The sequence below is a fragment of the Scyliorhinus canicula genome, chromosome 11 (assembly GCF_902713615.1).
Source record: "Scyliorhinus canicula chromosome 11, sScyCan1.1, whole genome shotgun sequence".
In the NCBI taxonomy this organism is placed as follows: Eukaryota; Metazoa; Chordata; class Chondrichthyes; order Carcharhiniformes; family Scyliorhinidae; genus Scyliorhinus; species Scyliorhinus canicula.
The window spans coordinates 113,390,758-113,411,582 of NC_052156.1; the positions used below are offsets into that span (position 1 = coordinate 113,390,758).

Genomic DNA, 20,825 nt, shown 5'->3' on the forward strand with positions numbered 1-20,825 from the left:
CAGGGTTCACTGGGGGTTCCCCTAATACAGGGGTGCCTGGTGTGGTGTGGGTCACCCCCCCGTACTTGGGGAAAGGTGGGGGCTGCTGTACGGTGGTGGGGGGTTGGGAAGTCTGGGCCAATTATTGGGGGGGAGGGGGGGTTGGAGCTGATTTGCGGTTCAGGGGTTTGGAGAGGTTGGGGCTGAATTGCGGTGCGGGAGGTGGGGGGGGGGGGGGGGGGGGGGAGGCCAGCCGTCAGACCTCGCTATCAGACCCAGTAAAGGTGCCGAGATTCCCTGGGGATCCCTCGTATTTCACTCCATGCGTAGAACTGCATGACCTGGAACACTGAATTTCATCCTATTTTACAACGGCAATGGGATCGTAAAACTGCTGCAATTCAGCACTGTTGCGAGATCATAGTCACCCAAATGGAGAATTCAGTCTTTTTTTAGATGTTGTTTGAAGGATAGATATTGAGAATCATCATAGAATCATAGAATTTGCACTGCAGATCCTTTTACAGTGGCCAGGGAAATGCCATGGCTTTCCTTCAAACAGTGTTGCAGGATCTTTTTCACAAGCTTGAGAGAGTAAAGTGCAGAAGAATGCTATTCAGCCCATTGAGCATACACCGACCTTCCAAAAGAGCACCCGACCTAGGCCCACTCCCTCGCCCTATTACTGTAACCCCACCTAACCTTTGGACACACTAAGGGGCAATTTAGCACAGGGAATCCACCTAAGCTGCACATATTTGGACTGTGGGGAGAAACCTGAGCATCTGGAGGAAATCCACGCAGATACGGGGAGAACGTGCAAACTCCACAGAGACAGTCAGCCAAGGTCGGAATTGAACCCCGGTCCCTGACGCTGTGGGGCAGCAATGCTAACCAGTGAGCCACCCTTCGGTAAACAGGTTTAAAATCTCATCTGAAAGATAGAGCCTCTGACAGGACAGCACTCTATGAACTGAGAGTACTACGAACTGGGTGAAGGCTAAAACTATGGACTGCGGTACAATGGACAATTCAGCTCACCTTCCAGCCCAGGTACTTGGGATTCCATGCACAGCATAAATTCTGAAGCTCAAATATGTGGTATTCAGCTGTGTCTGCTCAACTGATGGGGTTTCTATGACACTGACATGGTCGACTTGGTAGTCAGTGTCAAAGTTGTTGCAGTAGATATGTACCAGTTGGGAGATAGCACCAGTCAGCGCATTAATTGCTCCACTCAGTGAACCTGGAAAGTAGAAGAAACATTTAGAAACAAATTCTCAGGATGGGGGCTTTGCTGGACATGATAGTCTTCACTGCCCATTCCTTAGTGCCTGTGTAGCTATCTCAGATTGCCATCTGCAAAGGACCATGGGAATTACGGCCAACCCAGGACTCAGACACACTCAGAGCTTATGTGTGTATTTGCAACCCAGATAGCTAGACGTGATATAATGGCCCATTCCCCCAGAACAAAAGGACTGTACTCAGCTAACCGATACAGATGCAGACTAACCAGCGCCACTCCCTTTGCTAAGAAAGCTCAAACTGCCAAGGTCAATGACTGATCAGGACACGCCCAGCCATCAAGGCACCTGCCCCTTTTTGGCCAAAATCGAAGGCAGTGATCGAAGCTTGTCGAATTATTGGGTCCAAAGCTAAGGAACGTCGAAAAAGAAAACAAAACCCCAGAAGGAAAAGAGAGACATTGCCATGTGTTCAGTCTCTCTTGGCCCTGGCGCTCGGTCTCTCTTGGCCCCGACCTACGCCTAAAACCAATTGCAGCATTACGACCAGAAGACAAGTTCAGGACCAACGATCGCTACCAGACGGATGAGCCCAGCAGAAACAAAGTCACTTCTCCAGACCCAGCCACGCAAGATCCGAACAAAGGCCTTGTTCCTCTGCATAAAGCCGGGTGCCTGAAGTTAAGTATAGGTTGTTGCAGAGTTAGGTGTAATTTAGCTTGTAATGTTTTATGTTGCATGTCAATATAATTCTTGTGTGTGAATAAACTATCATTGAACTCGAACTAACTAACTGGTTGTTTGGTCTTTGATCGATATCCGGTAAAACCTTGTGGTGGTATCATTTGATACCTGGTGACTCTGAAAAGCAATATCATCATTAGTAACTGTCATCAGTATCCAATTAAAAGAGCAGCATTATTGGCATCTCCGGTGCGAATTGGCAACACCTGAATTGGATACAATTGAATGGTTTGCTCGGCCATTTCAGTAGACAATTAAAAGTTAACCATGTTAGTGTGGGACTGAAGTCACATATAGTCGGACCAAGTAAGGACGACAGATTTCCTCCCCCACCGGACATCCATGAACCAGTTAGATCTTTCTTTTACTGGTCTGAGTCCAAATTGACTAACTGTCATAGTGGGAATATTAACTCACATTCTTCAGGGTTATTAGTGCAGTAATATTAACTTACACGCCTGTACATGAAAAGCATTGATAGCTTTCACTCAATTTGAAGCGTCAATTACTGGGGCAAATCTTAACGAATGGTGGAGCAGGCTCGAATGGCCGAATTACCTATTCCTGCCCTGAAGTCCTATGTTCCTATGAAGCGACCTTTGTGTTCCACTCCTTGAATTCTGGATTATGTCTTATGATACTGGCAAAACAGTCTTGAAATTACTCTTTTAAATGTTAAAAAGATCCACAAACAAAGACAATAGAATTGGAACTGGTCATTTGTTAGACAAGCCTCGTGATGTTCACTTATCCAAAGCTTTATTGCCACAAGGCTGAACATGCCCCCCCACCCCGTGTTTGTTGATCTATTTCAGCGCCATGTTCCCCATCCTTGTCCCTGCCTAAAAAATCTCTCCACGGCCTTGTTCCACTTCATTTGTGCATTCCATTCCTCTGAATCTGGCCTTTTCTACATTCTCATCCCTCCGGAGACCCTTCAACTGCCTGTGTCCTACTTTGTGGAGATGTTATCCCCCTAAAGCCTCTCTGAATCTCTCCTTACTTCTCTCTACCTCACAAATCGACCTCAGTGTTCATCGCCTGTACTAATCCCCTCTTTCACGCTTCACTATCTGTTTGGCCTTGTATATTTGTGATGCAACTTTAAATCCCTGCAATATCATAGAATCCCTACAGTGCAGAAGGAAGCCATGCATCCCATTGTGTCTGCACCGACCCTCTGAAAGAGCACAGCACCTCGGTCCACTTCCCCGCCCGATCCCCGTAACCCCACCTTACTGACACATCTTTGGACTGTGGGTGGAAACTGGAGTACCCGGATGAAACCCATGCAGACAAGGGAGAACGTGCAAACTCCACATAGACAGGCACTCAAGGCCAGATTTGATACTGGATCCCTGACGCTGTGAGGCTGCAGTGCTAACCACTGTGGCACTGTGCTGCCAAACGTGCCAATTTTACAGACAGGCGGCACGGTGACACAGTGGCTAGCACTGCTGCCTCACAGCGCCAGAGACCTGGGCTTGATTCCAACCTCGGGTGACTTTGTGGAGTTTGTACATTCTTACGGTGTCTGCGTGGGTTTCCTCCGGGTGCTCCGGTTTCCTCCCACAGTCCAAAGATGTGCAGGTTAGGTGAATTGGATATGCCAAAATTGCCTTGAAATGAAAATGAAAATCGCTTATTGTCACGAGTAGGCTTCAATGAAGTTACTGTGAAAAGCCCCTAGTCGCCACATTCCGGCGCCTGTTCAGAGAGGCTGTTACGGGAATCGAACCATGCTGCTGGCCTGCCTGGGTCTGCTTTCAAAGCCAGTGATTTAGCCCTGTGCTAAACAGCCCCAGGTGGGGTTGCCGGGATACGGTGGGGGACTAGGCCTCGGCATGGTGCTCTTTCAGAGGGTCGGTGCAGACTCGATGGGCTGAGTGACCTCCTTCTGTACTGTCGAGATTCTATGAAATGAAATGTAATATTGTCACAATTGGTTTTACCTCCACAGAGGGCATTGGGACAAAGTAAAATAAATCTGATAATAAATCTACTCACCCTCAGCCCTCCTCCCTGGGAAGGCTGTATGTAAACAGCCAGTTTGCCAACATTATAGAGGAGATCTCGGCAGGTTAATTCTTTGCATGCAGGTCAAATGAAAGATGACTAGAAAATATGAGCCAATCTTTTCAGATGCTGATTGATCTTTTTGCTCTGGTTTCACTTCATGGGCTAGATTCTCTGATTTTTAGGCTATGTCCCTACCCGGGTGTGGGAACGGTGGCGTTTTATGACAGGCAAAATGGCCACCGATCCTCCGTTTGGCTGGGGGCTAGTATCAAGACAGCATAGTGTCCCCAATTTGGCTGGCTCGCGCACCCCGGACCACCCCCCCCACAGTGCCCCCAGTCTTTGGCAAAGCCCCCCTGTGCACGGATCGGCCCTCCCCCGGCTGAGTCCACAGCCGCCAAGCCGAGTTCCCGACGGATTAGACCATGAGAGACCCATGCCGTCGGGAACTCGGCCGGTCAGGGACCGAGCATCGGGGCGGGCCTCGGGCAACATCCTGAGGCCATTGGTACGCCGCTTTGAAAGGGGCGGAGCATCGCAAAAGGGGTGCCACCCCCGATTTGATCGGAAACTTTGATTCCCCGATCGATCACCGAACGCGATTTTGGTGTCTGCGAAGAATCCCTCCCAGATGGCATTGGCTGATTTTACATGCAATGCCCCAAATAGCGTTTTTCCAATGAAGGCTGTGCCTGTTATAGAGAAGTGCCAAGCAGAGTGAGTAAAATTTAAGAAGACAAGTTGCCCACATATCCTTACAGCCAGTTATAGAGAATGGATTGCAAGGAGCCTGCTACAAGGCCCAAACCCGGCACCATATTTGACGAGCATTTCCTGGTAAAGGAAAGATTTGAGTAAAGAAAACCAATATAGCTGACTATTCATTCATTCCGACATTAGTAGTAAGTATGATGTTGACCTTTAGCAACTTGGAGTTTCTGAGTTCGAATCCCAACACAGAAATTTGTGACATAGAGTTCAATATTTGTCCTGAATTGTAGGCTATTGTTGATCAGCAATGACAACGAAAGCTGGCAAATTCTTGAGAAAACCCAACTGGTTCATTCTTGTAATTCAGGGAAGGGAACCTGCCTACATGTGTGATCTACTCCCCCAAAACCCTATTCACTTTTAATGCCCTCAAGGCAACCCGTCTTGGGCAATAAATGCGGCCTTGTTGGTGTCACTCACATACCCAAAAGAAATTTAAAAAACAGCAACTAAAGCACTTCGATCAGTTCAGCATAAACAAGACGCACGCTCACAAACGTAATAAATTAAACATGCAAGTCCCTGTTCAAGGCACACACCATCCTAACTAATATCGCCATTCCTTCACTGTCACTGGGTCAAAATTCTGGAACTCACATCCCAACATGTGTGTTTTTAAAATTATAATTTTTATGGGATGTGAGGATGACAATGTCAGGCTGCTGCTTGACTTGTCCCAATTTTGGCACAAGCCCCAGATGTTAGCAAGGAGGACTTTGTAGGGTTGACAGGGCTGAGTTTGCCATTGTCATTTCTAAAGCCGAGGTCGATTTTGGGTGGTCCGTCCATTTATTTTCCTTTTTATACAACTGAGTATTAAATGCCATTTCAGGGGGCATTTAAGAGTCAATCACATTGCTGTGGATCTGGAGTCACATGTAGGCCAGACCAGGTAAGGGTTGCAGATTTCCTTCCCTGAAAGATATTCGTGAACTAGCTGCTTTTTTCACGACAATCAACAGGGTTTCATGGTTATCATTAGACCTTTAATTCCAGATATTTATTGCATTCGATTTCCACCACCTGCCATGGCATGAATTGATCTTGGATCCCCAGAGTATTGCCCTCGGTCTCTGGGTCACTCTGGATCACCAGTCCAATGACAATACCACAATGCCACTGCCTCCCCTATGGTGTAGATGTGCCTTCACCATCTGACCTGCAGTGGTTGTATGAAGGTCAGATACCATCACATTCTCAAGGACAATTAGAGGTGGGCATTAAACGTTGGTCTAGCCAGTGACGCCCACAACCTGTGGATGAACAGATAGAAAAAAGTTTTTACCTTGATTGTCCGGCAATTGAACTTTATGAAATGAAGCCTGAAAGTGGAAAAGAAATGGCAGCTGATTAGTTACTGAACAAAATCCCTCTTCCCTGACTCTACTTAAGCAAAGCAATAAATTCAGGTTTTTAGGAATTTTCATCGCGATAAAAGGTAGATTCATTCATGCAAACACAGAAGGTCATGTCTGCTTAACTGATCTGCTTATCAACTTTTCAATGCAAATTTACTTGATATGCATTACATTTGAAATAACCAGAATAATATTGTGCAACTGAGTTTATTTACACAATAAGTAGTGGGCGCCAGGTATTTCCTGCCGCTTGCAGTCCCGAGGTTATTAAACGGGACTCTACTTCATTTCTAGGCGCCTGCGAGGACCGCCCCTCTGAGGCCGCAACTTAGGCTCACTTCCTGCACCAACAAGCTTCGCTCGCCAGTGCAGGACAAGATCGGGACGCCATTTTTAAATGGCGCCCCAATCTCTAGACCCCCCACCGCAGCCTCGGCCCCCACCCCTCCCCACGCCCCAACTCACTCGAGGTAATCGAGCACCCATACCCCAATTCCCTGCACAGGCAGGATGCCACCTGGTGACAACCAGCCTGGCACCCTGGCAACGCCATGATGCCTGGGTGGCATCAGGAGTGCCAGCATCCTACCATCCTGTCCAGAATCTGACCCCTCAAATGCCAAATGCCGATATGTCTGTTCCCCGTTTGTGGAAATCAGTGCTAAACAGTGCCAGCTCGGGATCTCTGAGGTGAGGTCGTTCAATCCCGGGTGCTGGGTAGATTCAGCGTCAACTTATTCATGTGGGGCTAACTACTCACTTGAATATGCAAATATGGATCCTGTCCTCAATGGGTGGGTTCCAGGTCATGACACCTCGCGAGATCACGTTAGAACTTGCGAGGCATGGCGAAGCTGGTAAATCTCGCGAAAGGCCTCTTGCAAGATTTACCGGCCTCGTTGTGTCTCGAGTTAGGCGTGATAGTGTTGATAGATCACGCCCAGCATATTTTATCATGTGATGCATATCCAGCAGCAATGTATTCCCAGATACATAATTTTGCATTGGAACATTTTTGAAATATATATTCGTATTAGCCATTTTCATTTTTACAAATAACACAACAAATCCTCAAAACTGGTCCAGCATAAATGCTTCTATGTATTTGAATAAGACAGGAGAACACCAACACAGTTGGTTCAGCTTAATCATTAAACTTGGTGCCGCCCTTGATAAAGGAAAAATACAGTGAATGGATAAGCTAGAGAATGGGGGGGAAGAGGATAAAGCCATGCAAATGGGGTAAAATGATGTGCACACCTTCACGTCTAGTGATTGGGAAAATAGAAACAGGAGTAGGTCATTCAGCCCATCGAGCCTGAACCACCATTTAATGAGATCGAGGCTGGTCTGTGGCATAACTCCATATACCTGTCTTGGCCCATATCCCTTAATACCTTTGCTTAACCTACCTGTCTCATATTTAAAATTAACAACTGTTCTAGCTTCAACTGCTGTTTGTGGGAGAGAGTTCGAAACCTCTACCACCCTTTGAGTGAAGACGTGCTTCCTGAGATCTCTCCTGAAGGTCTAGCCCTGATCTTTCGACGATGCCTCCTATTTTTAGAATTTCCAACCAGTGGAAATAGTTTATCTTTTCCAACCCTGTCTTTCCCTGTTAATATCTTGAATACTTTGATCAGATCACCCCTTAACCTTTCAAATTCTAGCGAAAATAGGCCTAATCTGTGTAATCTCTCCTCATAACTTAATCCCTGCAGTCAATGTGTCATTTTCGTAAACCGACATTGCACTCCCTCCAAGGCCAAAATATCCTTCCTAAGGTGTGGTGCCCAGAACTGCTCACAATATTCCAAGTGAGGTCTAACTAGGGTTTTGTCTAGCCGCAGTCTAACCCGTGTCTTTATACTCCAATCCTCTATATACAAAGGCTGGCATTCTATTAGCATTTTGATTATTTTCTGCACTTGTCCCTGGCATTTTAAGGATCTATGCACCTGAACCCCCAAGTCTCTTTGGACGTCCACTGCACCTAGCCTCCTTCCATTTAGAAAGTACCCTGCTCTATCCTTTTTTGGCCCAAAATGGATAACCTCACACTTATTTACATTGAATTCCATCTGCCCCAATTCTGCCCAAGCACCCAGTCTGTCAATATCTCCTTGCAATTTTATGCCATCATCTCGGCTGTCGACAATGCCACCTAACTTTATATTATCAGCAAATGTGGATATATGGCTTTCTCTGCCGTCTGCCAAGTCATTAATGAATAATGTGGATTGTTCATACAGCCAAAGGAAATATAGGATAAAGTTTTGCACCCTGTTCAGGCACGCATCAAAATATACCTCGCTCAACTCCAATTATACCAGAGAGCCAGTCACACATTATAACCTCTTTGTCTCGGAAAGGAGATCTGCCTGTACCTTTTCAGGAGCCAAGCAACAAATTCATTAGCCCCCAAAACAAATAAAAAGTTAGCCAAAAATAATCATGAAGACATTAGTTATTAGGGGATATCTTACATTTAACCACAAGATGCAACACATCCCCAAAATTTAGTACAGTACAGAGTAATCATTATTCCACATATTCATACAGAAAAGGCAAGCAAATATTCATACAGTTGAGTAGTAATCATTGTGGTTGGCATCATCTTTCATACGGAAAGTGAAAGGATAGCAGCACGGTAGCACAAGTGGCTAGCACTGTGGCTTCACAACGCCAAGGTCCCAGGTTCGATTCCCCTCTGGGTCACTGTCTGTGCGGAGTCTGCATTTTCTCCCCGTGTCTGCGTGGGTTTCCTCCGGGTGCTCCGGTTTCCTTCCACAGTCTAAAGATGTGCAGGTTAGGTGGATTGGCCGTGATAAATTGCCCTTAGTGACCAAATGGGTTAGGAGGGGTTATTGGGTTGCAGGGATAGGGTGGAAGTGAGGGCTTAAGTGGGTCAGTGCAGACTCGATTCTGCACTTCCTCCTTCTGCACTGTATGTTCTATGTTCTATGATAAAAGAATACCAAATAGAGGAGAGGATGTCAGGATAGCTGCATACCAGCAAAAGGCCATGATTATATGGTGCTATGATGCCCACCCACCTCCACAGGGCAACAAGGCATACTCCTCAGGAAAGAGAAGATAAAATGTGCCAGAATAAGAGTGGGAACCGAATGCCCCTCCCACATTCTGATCCCACCCATTAAGATCTACAAGTGACCACTGTCACTGCCCACACAGACAAGTGAATATGAACAACCAACCCAAAAAGGACTGGCTATCCCAAGATTAATCGACCAGACATGGGTGTGCACCAGTACAGATTCCCCCAACTCCTACAACACCAAAGATGCCAACGACAGAAACAAAAGAGGAAACGGTCTTTTCCAGGATCCATGGTGTGTCTATACTTTCATAAGAGATGAGCAAGGATTCCTTGATCCTAAAATAACAAAAGTACAAAAGAAAACACACAACACCAATAGTTCTAACAGGGGTTTCCCTCACCCTCAATGAGGACCTATGTGGACATACCAGCTACCTCAATATCAAACCACCCACCTGCCATCCTGCTGTGGCGCTACTCAACTTATCTATAAATAAAGAGAACGGTACCAACAAATGTTTTCCCTCAGTGTAAAAGCAGGGATTACAGCACATAAAAAAAACAGGTAATTACTGCACAATCCTCATGTCACACAACCATCTCAGCATGAATTTCATAGTATAACAGGATAACAGGTGACAAGACCCCTGTGCTTATATATCATACACCCTTGTCAGGGTAAAAGGCAATAACATGAAATCAGGAGTATAATTACAAGGGAACAAAGTTCAGGATTAATGATGAACTACAGGATAATATAACCATCCATGGAGCTTGGAAAGATTAAAGCCATGACAGGATTGTCATGACCTGGATCCATCCAGAGTTTCACTGAAGCCCTTGCACCTCCGCCATGTTGTCATCTCGAAGGTCCAGTAAAGAAACATCGAGGCTTCGGCAAGTGGCGAAGGCCCTTCACACTCAGCTGCCTCCAAACCTTCTCGATGAACACCGAAGGACAAGACAATATAAGACCAGTGGTCGGTGTTTCTGACCGACCACAGGCTTCAAAGTCAAAGACCGGACACAAGGTGTCCCATCGAACTCAAAATGCCCAACCTTCAAATCGGAATTTATCCCCAGCTCCCTTCGGGAGATTGGGGACACGAACACTGCTTCTGCAGCACCATTTTCCCGAATCAATCAGGATGTCCGACATGCCATACAGTAGGATTATCAAGGACTGAAGGTGAGCTCCCTCAAAGGAAATTGTCCTATCAACTGACAGGATTTCCTTCTCTGCTTCATCCATTCTCTTTAGAATATCATGCAGTTTATTAGTATGAGCGCCAATAATCTGTGCCAGTGTGCCGAGGCCATCATCCGCAACTTCACTCGCAATGGCAGCCATCATTTCGACGGCAACAGCATCGCTGAAGTGATGCGCAATCAATGGACACCGCCCGTCCGCTTCGAACGCAGTGTACTTGCGATCGCCTGCGCGGATGGGGAGCTGGTGGTAGGCGGACTTGTGGTCCATCGTGGAGAAGACCTTGTACTGCGCGATCCTATTGACCAGATCGGATATACGGGGGAGAGGGTACGCGTCCAGCTGTGTAAACCTGTTGATGGTCTGACTGTAGTCTATGACCATCCTATTCTTCTCTCCGGTCTCTACCACCAGAACTTGTGCTCGCCAGGGGCTGTTGCTAGCCTCGATGACCCCTTCCTTCAGAAGCTGTTGGACCTCGGACCTGATGAAGACCCGGTCCTGGGCATTGTATCGTCTGCTCCTGGTGGCGACAGGTTTGCAATCCGGGGTGAGGTTTGCAAACAAGGACGGGGGATCGACTTTGAGGGTCGCGAGGCTGCAGACAGTGAGGGGAGGCATGGGGCCGCCGAATTTAAATGTTAGGCTCCGGAGGTTACACTGGAAGTCTAACCCCAGGAGTGCTGCCATGCAGAGGTGGGGGAGGACGTAGAGTCTGTAATTTTTAAACTCCCTCCCCTGAACCGTGAGGTCCGCTATGCAACACCCCGTGATCTGTACTGAATGGGAGCCAGAGGCCAGGGCGATTTTTTGCTTAACCGGGTAGACAGGGAGAGCGCAGCGTCTTACCGTGGTGGGGTGGCCGAAACTCTCCGTGCTCCCGGAGTCCAGCAGGCAGTTCGTCTCATGGCCGTTGAGCAATATATTTGTTGTTGCCATAGAGAGGGTGCGGGGTTGAGACTGGTCCAGAGTGACTGAAGCGAGTCATCGCAGATAGTCGGAGTCTTCATCGGGCAGCGCGTAGTCACCAAGTCCTCAGAGCCAATCCAAGATGGCGGCACGCGACGGTCACACATGATGAGGGGTGGACAAAATGGCAGCGCCCATCCCCCGCACATGGCGTCGGAGGCACAAAATGGCGGCGCCTGGAGATCACACGTGGCCCCTGGAGAGAGAGAAGGGGGAGTCCCACGGTCGCTACCCGGGACCGCAGCGACCGCTTTTGCCTGGCAGACGGATACAAGGTGGGCTTTCTTCCCGCAGCCCTTGCAAGTTGCGGAACGGGCTGGGTAATATTGTCGGGGGTGTTTCGCCTGGCCGCAAAATTAGCAGCGGGGCCCCGCGGGTTTTTCGGGGCGCCCTGCAGCGCAGGCCTGGGGGGAGTCCGAGTCTGTGGGGGAGAGAGACGCTGAGTTCCACGCTGCCCAGGGGGCCGCCGCGCGGTCGGGGGCGTAAAAGCGTGCATTTCTGTTCGCGACATCTAGGGAGATAGCGAGGGCCTGTGCCTCCGTGAGGCTTAAGGTTTCTCTTTCTAACAGTCTCTGGCGGATCTGTGAAGACTGCATGCCTGCAATAAAGGCGTCTCGGATGAGGAATTCAGTGTGCTCAGCAGCAGACACCTGTCGGCAGTTGCAGTTCCTCCCCAGCACCAGGAGGCGCGGTAACAATCGTCCAGTGACTCACCAGGGATCTGCTGTCTTGTGGCTAGTAAGTGCCGAGCGTAGACTTGATTTACCGGCCGTATGAAGTTTTCTTTGAGCAGGTCCATGGCCGCGCCATAGTCTGTCGTGTCCTCGATGAGCGTGTATATGGCGGTGCCGACACACGAGTGGAGGATGTGTAGTTTCTGCTCCTTCGTCGGGACGTTTCCGCCGTACTAAGGTAGCTGTTGAAGCAAGCCAGCCAGTGCTTAAATGCTGCTGTTGCATTCGCTGCGTGGGGGCTGAGTCGCAGACACTCCGGCTGGATGCGGAGCTCCATCCTTTAAAAATCTTGTAGATTAAATTGATGCACAATCAATGGACACGGAAACGAAGGAGTAGTCCAAATCGAAGGCTTTCATCTACAAGAAGTGTGCCCAGCAACAGGAGTACAGAAATTACCTGGCTGCTGGGGATCACGGGTTCTTATACCCCGCCCATAGGGGGAGCTACCTTCCTCTCGACCAATGAGAATGCAGAGAACACAACACTTGGGCCAATGGGCAGCGAGCCTTCTGCACCAATGGCAGCTCACACTCCCAGGTACTGTAATACCCCTAGTCATACTAGCACACGAAGCATAGGCTTTCCTATCAGCAGAACTGCCACCGCGAACTGGGCCCCACCCCGGCCATCTCCGACTGCCTCAATCAACCAAAGATCTTCTTGACTTCACTGGACTCCACACTGCCAAAATTTAACCTGTTCCTTCCAGGAATATAGCACAGAACACTCATATCAGGATCAAACAATTATGGGTTGCGCATCAGGGTGAATGAAAGGTATTTAAAGATGAGTAGTGCCAGACCTGGGCGAAAACGCAGCATTCACCTGCCTGCAAAGACTAGTAAAACAGTGGCACATTGAATAGGGGGGAAGGACAACCCAAACATGCCTTAAAGATGTGCTGCTGAACAATTTTAATTCCATTGGCTAGCTGAGACCTAGATCTTCAATTATCGAAGCACTGAGGATTTCCAAATGAAAGGCTTAAAAATCTTGCATTGATGCAGCAACACCAAAAAGTCCCGATCATTTTAAGTCAATGAATTATTTTGGGAGTGTGCTCACTATCGTAATGTAGGAAACATGGAGCTACTCTGGGCATAGAAAACTGCTGCAGTCAGCAATGTGATTATGGCCACATCTGTTGGTTTTTGTGATGTTGATTGAGGGAAGAATGTTGGCCAGGATGCTGCAGGCGAAGAACTTTATTGTTCCTCTTCAAATTATTGTGTCATGGGAGCCACATGGTTATATTTACATGAGGGTGATGAGAGTAATCATCTGCTCACACAATGAGCAGAAACAAGGGACAGCTTTTTCCATTCCCTGATGGCGATTTTGTAATCGCCGATCGGGTGGAGAATCCCTTTTGGCGCCAAAATCGGGGGCGGTGCCTGTTTGACGCAGGTTTTGTATGCTCCACCCCTCCAAAACAGCATCATCGCGTCACCCGCTGCGCGGTTGACGTGTGGTCTCAGCAGTCGGGAACCTGGTGTGGTGGCTGCGGACTGTATCCAGAACCACCACAGTCGGGCAGGAGCCGTGCTGCTGGCCTGGGGGGGGGGGGGGGGGGGGGGTGCTTCGGCAAGGGCTGGGTGGACTGGTGGGGGCTGGCCAGGGTACACCATCAGGTTCATGCACGGCTGCCGCCATGTTTTACGTGTGACTGCTGCAGGTCGTCGCCGTGCGCATACATGGCCACGGACCCGAACAGTCTCCAGCCATTTATATCATGGGAGCCGGGGGTTTTACACGGCCTGACTGTTAGCCCCTCACCGGTCGCAGGAACGGTGAGGGGGCGGCGCTGACTTTTTTCACGGAAAACGCCATGGTTCATCTGCATTTAGCCTCAGAAATGGAGAAAGTGTCTTCATGAGAGATAAGCTGCGATGTAAGGAGATTTCTGTGGACACTGAGAGGTGTCAGGGCAACTGCTCAGGACATCAATATAGCAAGACACCAGGAAACAAACCATCCCCTTCATACTCTCTTCTGGAGAATTTGTTTTAGTTACATAGACCAGTTTAAAGATAGAGGGCGGGATTCTCCGTTGGCCGACGATAAAATAGGGAAAGGCTATTCCCTCACCTTGACAGTGGCACCATTGCGTTCCTGAACACACGTACAGTAGACACCATTTGCATATCATTGCTGGTTCGACCAGGTATTCCCCGAAGCCGCCGCGATTCTCCGCCTCCGATGGGCCGTGTTCACTGGAATCGACCTGCCCTCCGATCGTCCACCCCCTCGGGTGTTCCTACCTCCACCTGCTTACCGAGTCAACTGTGTGCACCAGATAGTGTGCCAGGAGTCTCTTCACTAAAGTGCCCAACTGAGGTGAGTGTCTCTGGGATGGTGGATGGTGCTAGAGACAGCTGTGATGGGAAATCTGTGTCATCCTCCGACCCGAGCTCCGGGGTCGCCTGAGTCTCGGGCGGAGGGCTGGTATCTGAGCTGCTCTACTCGTCAGTGTGCAGCTCACGGGGGGTTCCGGCTGTGACACTGGCTAGGGGGCGGGAGATGCCAGATGGACCTGTCTCATCACCAGCAGGCCCTGCAAGACACAAGACAAGACGCATGCTTGGACTGCGGGCTGGGGGGGGGGGGGGGGGTGGTTGTGTTGGCATGAGAGTAGTGTGGGGGTGAGGGTCGTGGGGGGGGTGGGGGCTGGGGAGAGGTTAGCAGACATGTAACGGGGAACTGCTACTAAGGGGGTCTCACCTCCTCACCCATGGCTGAACTTCACCTTGGCGATCTCCATTTCCTTCAGGCTGCCCACCACGTCAGGGCCCTCTGCTCGGCCCTGGTGAGGAGCAGCAGGTCCGGTGGTCCCCCTCCTGTCTTCTCCTGTTCCCGGCAGTAGTGCGTGGCCTTCCAGTGGGGGGCAGGGGGTGGGGGGGGGTTACAGAAACCAACAGTGTTGGACAGTCCGACACATGAGGCCTGGGTATTCAGGGGCCTCAGTGGCCAGGGCACCAGGCTCTGGCAGCTGGTATGGGTACTGGCATGTGGAGCAGGGTGGGGATTCGGCCATACTCCTCCTGGGGGAGGGTCGGGTTACGAGTGTGTGGGACACGGGTTACTGCCAGGGGCACAGTACTGCCTACTCACCCTGGCCGCCCTGAGGAGGTGGTGCAGTTTTTTCCGGCACTGCTGGCCTATCCGAACAGTGTTGCCCACGGCGCTCACGGCCTCTGCTACCTGCGCCCAGGCACAATGAACAGCGGCAGCTTCCTTCCCGGGCCGGGGTTCAGGTCATCGGCCGCTCCTCCACCACCTCCAAGAGGATCTCCAGCTCGGCATCGGTAAACCTCGGGGCTGCTCTCCTTGCTGCCATCTCTGTGTATATACGTCTGCAGCTTGTCAGCCTTTGAGTGTGAACCGCGAAACTGGTGAAACCGGCACCGTTCCTCATTAGAATTGATTGTGTTTCACGTGGCGCTGGTGCTAGCCCCTTAGCAGCAGCGGAATCGGTACAGTGTGGCGTCAGTTTCTCTGTCGTTAAAGTCCACAAATTCTGCATTGGCGTCAACACTTGGGGGGGGTTTCTCCGTTTCGCCGGCTTGTCAATGGGGTTCCCCATTGTGGGGCAGCCTTATACTCTCAGGAACCCCCCTCCCCGGGCTGCCAGCAAAATGGAGAATCCTGACGGTGAAGAATTCAGCCCCTAGTCTCAGAAACGGCGAATCCTGCCCAAGTTTGCTCCTTTACTTTTTAAAGGTGTTGCGAAATCTTGTTTATCTGTAACTTCCTTTGCCCCATCAGCCATGTCAAAGTGAGGGAGCAAGCAGGGCCTTGATTTAACAACACATCCAAAAGCCTATGGACCATTAGGCTCCATGTTACTGTTAAAAATAGTTTTCACATGGTAGAACCTGACTTCATAGGGTTACAGGCTGATCCAAGCTTCAACCTGAATTTTGAAAATATGACTTGGGTCTTTGTCGATAATTGCATAAGTGATACATACAGAACAAGAGATGGATTGAAAGGTGACATTGCCTCAGCACCAGTGGTACCCATTGCCACATCACCTAGTTGAACAGGTCAACATGAGTCAGCAGATTGCTAAGGTCTTTAATTGGACTCTCGGGCAGATTACATCCCACTACAGTACTAAAAAAGAGGATGATTGCAGTAAATTACATATAATCACACAATGATCAGAAACAAAGTGTTACTAGGTGCATTCATGAGAGGTGACTTGAGACTTCTGTTGACACTGACTGGTATCAATACATCAGAAAACACACTCTGCCATGCACATAGCTCTCTTCTGGAGAATGTGTCTGTAATGACTTAGACCAGGCCTTTGAGATTGGCCAATTTGAATACGAATTCCCTGATTAGTGGGCCAATTAGGGAACCTTTTCTTTGTATATAACATGATGTGAAGATGCCAGCATTGGACTTGGGTTGGCACAGTAAAAGTCTTGCAACACCAGGTTCAAGTCCAACAGGTTTGTTTCGAATCACTAGCATTTGGAGCGCAGCTCCTTCCTCAGGTGAATCCTAATGAAAGCTAATGATTCAAAACAAACATGCTGGACTTTAACCTGGTGTTGTGAGATTTCTTATTGTATACAACAGGAAGTGTCAGATCCTCTGGACTCCCAGTGTAGACAGCAAGCTGAATGTACATGGTCGTACTGCTGTTGGTTTCATTAATAAAAGGGATTCTGGTGAAGGGACTCCTGCCTTGGTGGACTTATTACAGTGTCTTAGATTTGTAACCCAATTTAAAGAAGTGTTAAATCTTGCATGTCCTCAACTTCCTTCACTCTGCCATTTACAAACTTACTTTCAGCTGATAAGGTCCTAAACTCTGGAACTCCCTGCTGAAATCACTCCACCTATTTTCCTCCTTAAAAATACTCTTTAAAATCTCTCTATTTGCTTTTGGTTATCTGTCCTGATATCTCTTTATGTGGCTCAGTGTTATATTTGTCTGATAACCCATTGGTGAAGCACACTGGGATGTGTTACGCTATATCAATACAATTTAGTGTTGTTGTTTCTACAGTGAGTCTTACACAAGGGATTAGATTTGTTCCCAGACAATTTAATCAGATCGAGGGAAAGAAATGCAATAATGATACATCATGAACCTCCCCTTGAGCTCGATTGACAGTGGTAGGTTCCATGGTTGTGGTACGATTATATCTGGCTTGGCTGCTGACTGGTGCAAAGGAATCTGCGGATAACACACTAGAGGTTATAAGAAGTTGACAGATGTGCAAAAGTCAAATGGGAAAAGGTTGCCTCGGCACAGTCAAATTCACACATGACTGCCAGAACAGGTTCCTCGTGGTTTATACAGCTCAGGTCCTCATTCAGCTCTGCAGAGAGACTCTCACGCTTACATTCCAGTCACTGACTGGCAATTTCACTGTCAACAATGGGCTGCTAATTATTTCTCTCGTTAGGGAATTGGACATATTCTTTGAAAAAAAAAGGAAACAATTTACAAGGCTGAGGAGAGAAAGTTGGGGATTGATTGAGACTCATTGGACGACTCTTTCAAAGAGCTGACACAAGCATGATAGGCCAAATGGCCTCCATTTCTGCTGTATGATTCTCGCTTCAAAATAGTGCTACACAGATTAGACAAATTCTGTTTGCCCTCTGCCCACTGATCATAGCACCAGGTGTGCAATATCTCCCACCGTAACTCTTAGGCTGGTCTTTTAAGCTTCAGGGCTGACCCCCACCCCCCACCTTTTGAGCAAAGGGGTATTTGGACAGAAAGCTCAGTTACAATTTTGTTCACCTTCATAAGCTACGCTTATAATTGTCAGCCCGATTTCGCCAATGGTAGATCACCATCTGGTGGCCAGTTTGAGATGTTCAGGCCTAACATTAGCTGCCATTTTGACAGTTTATATAGTTAGCTGGTATGTAAATCACAGCAGACAATTATGTGCTCAAGAATATTTAATTATAGCCTTTTCTTAGCTGCTTGCCCACTTGTCAGACATGTGTCACTATTGCACACGTGCTTCGGAAACACCAGCAATTGGTTGATGAATGGGAGCAGCCATTTTAATGTCTGCTTATTCACCATGTAAGTTACAGAATACGAAGAAGTCAGCACTCAAGAGTAACGAGATTTACTTTCAACTCCATGTATAATTATGCTCGCTAATCTTCCAGGATTGCCTCAGGGCAGTTTCCGGGAATGTTGACAGATTTGTTGCAAGCAAACCAAGAGAATAATCAGAGGGAAAATAAAAAAAACATTAAAAAAAAATCTTTGAACATTTTTATTTACTATTATAAAATAAATTGGACATGGGAAATGAGGCTGGTTGACTGCTCGTCAAGAATCATCCAATCAGGTAATGAAGAGTGTATTCACTTTCTTTTGGGTGGGAAAGTCTAGACAGTCAGGTGGCCAATGGAGAGAGGGTGGGCAGAGCAGTCACATACAAACCATATCTGACAGCCTAGAAAAAGAGCAAAAGCTAACTAGCTTCAAAATAGTTGGCAGGCCTGAAGAACTCACAATACAAGAACAGCCCCCCTTCAGGCTGGTAAAGATTTTGAGGAAGAACTTCATGCAGATAGCATCTTGTCACATCTCTCAACATGTCCCAAACCACTGGGTGGATTCTTGTGGAGGCATCAGGGATCTCAGCCACCAGCTGGAGAGCTGACAAAAAACAGGCATCGCCTCGTTTTGTGAAGGCCTCACGCATCTTATTACACTCCAGGCACTTAACAGGACGTCAGCAGGTCTTAGCCCTGGATCAAGTACTCCATAGGTGGATGTCCAACCTGCCGAGAGCCGCCGGCCAATCAGATGCCAGCTGTCGGTAGTGCCACCAGGGCGGTGATGGCTGCTGCTGGCGTGACACCCACCCAAGGCCTGCAATCAGCTGGCAGGCTGGAGGTGAGAGACGGCAGGAGGGAGATCACAGGATGAGATGGTCAGGTGGATAGGTGGAGCAGGGCTGAAAGCGGGGGCAGGGGGATGGCTCTTTGAGGGTTCCCCTTTCCTGATACTGGATCATTCAATCAGGCACTGAGTGACTTTGATCGAGAGACTGTCCCCTTGTCAGGAGCCCGCAAAAAACCCGGACTTGCTGGCTAGTTGTGCTCCAGGCATGGTAAGCCCATCACGGACCTATTTGGGAAGGTAGTGGGGTCCCCACTTTCTTGCCTGATCAGTTGTCCTCAGCAACCAAATTCACCATAGGTACCACGCACTTCCATCCATCACTTGTGCAGTGGACTATGAGGTGCGCTCACTGTTTTTACATAGACAAATGTAGAATTTTACAATGGTCATGAACAGCAATGACCAGACAATGCATTTGCAATGGTGTTGCTTGAGGTGGTCATTGGGGGTGGGGGTGAAGGGGTGCTGTTACACCCCCTGCCACAACTAATGTCAGGGAACCTTTTATATCCAGCTGTTGATTGACAGAAATTTGTGCAGGTCCTATAATGAAATGAAAATGAAATAAAAATCGCTTATTGTCACAAGTAGGCTTCAAATGAAGTTACTGTGAAAAGCCCCTAGTCGCCACATTCCGGCGCCTATTTGGGGAGGCTGGGGCAGCTATTTAGCCCAGTGTGCTAAACCAGCCCCTAATATAATAAAATATAATAGAGCATTATTTCAGTAATTCATTGTGATGTGTTCTAGAAGGGTTCTTTTATTCCTTCAGGGGTTGTGGGCATCGCTGGCTGAGCCGCCTTCCCGCCTTGGCTTTATTGGTTGGCCAATTGGAGTATGAGCTCCCTCAATGATAGCTCATTGAGGGGGCCCAAATATCACCTGTGTAGGCTTTGTGAGCCAGTCTTTAGTTGACTGGACTGCTAGCAGCATTGTTTGTAGCTGCTCCTGTAATATCGTTATTGTAAATAAATATTGGTGTGGTGATGGAACTCCTGCCTCCCGTGGATTACTACAGTGGCGACGAGGTAAACTAAGAATTTTGCGGAGACGAGCTGCCGCACTCGGAGGGTAAGCCTTGCCATTTTTAAAATGCCGTTTTTTGGGAGGTTAGAGGCATTCGACCCGTCTATTGAGGACTGGTCCCAGTATGTGGAGAGAATGTGTTACTTCTTCCGGGCAAATTATATACTGACGGACGAAAGGAGACGGCTTATCCTGCTGTCGGCGTGCGGACCCTCCGCTTTCGCCATTATACGTAGTCTGACTTATCCCGATGCGCCGGACACGAAAACTTTCCAAGAAGTAACAGAATTGGTGAAAGAGCACTACGACCCAAAACCACCCCTCATTTTGCGTAGGTACAGATTCTACACAGCGAAGCGGGAAGACAGGGAGTCAGTCACGTATTTCTATACCCGCCTGAGAAGGCTGGCGGAAAAATGTAAGTTCGACCCGACGCTAAATGAAATGCTTCTGGACCGGTTAGTGTGTGGTATAAACGACCTCACAATACAGAAACGCCTGTTGGCAGAAACTGAGCTAGACTGCAGGCAGGCGTTACAGCTCGCACTGTCCCTAGAAAAGGCAGCAAGTGGGGTGCTGGAACTACAGGGCACGCCAATGGAGGTAGATACCTGTGAGAGGGACTACCACAACGGGTCCTGCTACCAGATAGCCGCTCTCAGGAAAAACCTGAGGAATAGAGGGAAAAAGGAAAACCCCAGAACTGCCCCCAAGTCTGCCAGGACTAACTGGAGACAGAGGGAAGTACCGGCTGAGGCTCCCCCAACAGAGAAGGACAGTTTCTGGCACCAGACAGGGTGCGG

General features: G+C 48.5%; 1 protein-coding gene across 1 annotated transcript in view; it reads right to left on the reverse strand.

The window, feature by feature from the left end:
• The window catches only part of LOC119973296 (phosphatidylinositol 4-phosphate 3-kinase C2 domain-containing subunit gamma-like), a 307,465-nt gene that overhangs the window by 165,266 nt on the left and 121,374 nt on the right, over positions 1 to 20,825 (reverse strand). Inside the window, 2 exon segments of the mRNA XM_038811105.1 lie at positions 1,021 to 1,225; positions 6,046 to 6,082. Coding sequence (XP_038667033.1) covers positions 1,021 to 1,225; positions 6,046 to 6,082 — 242 coding nt within the window.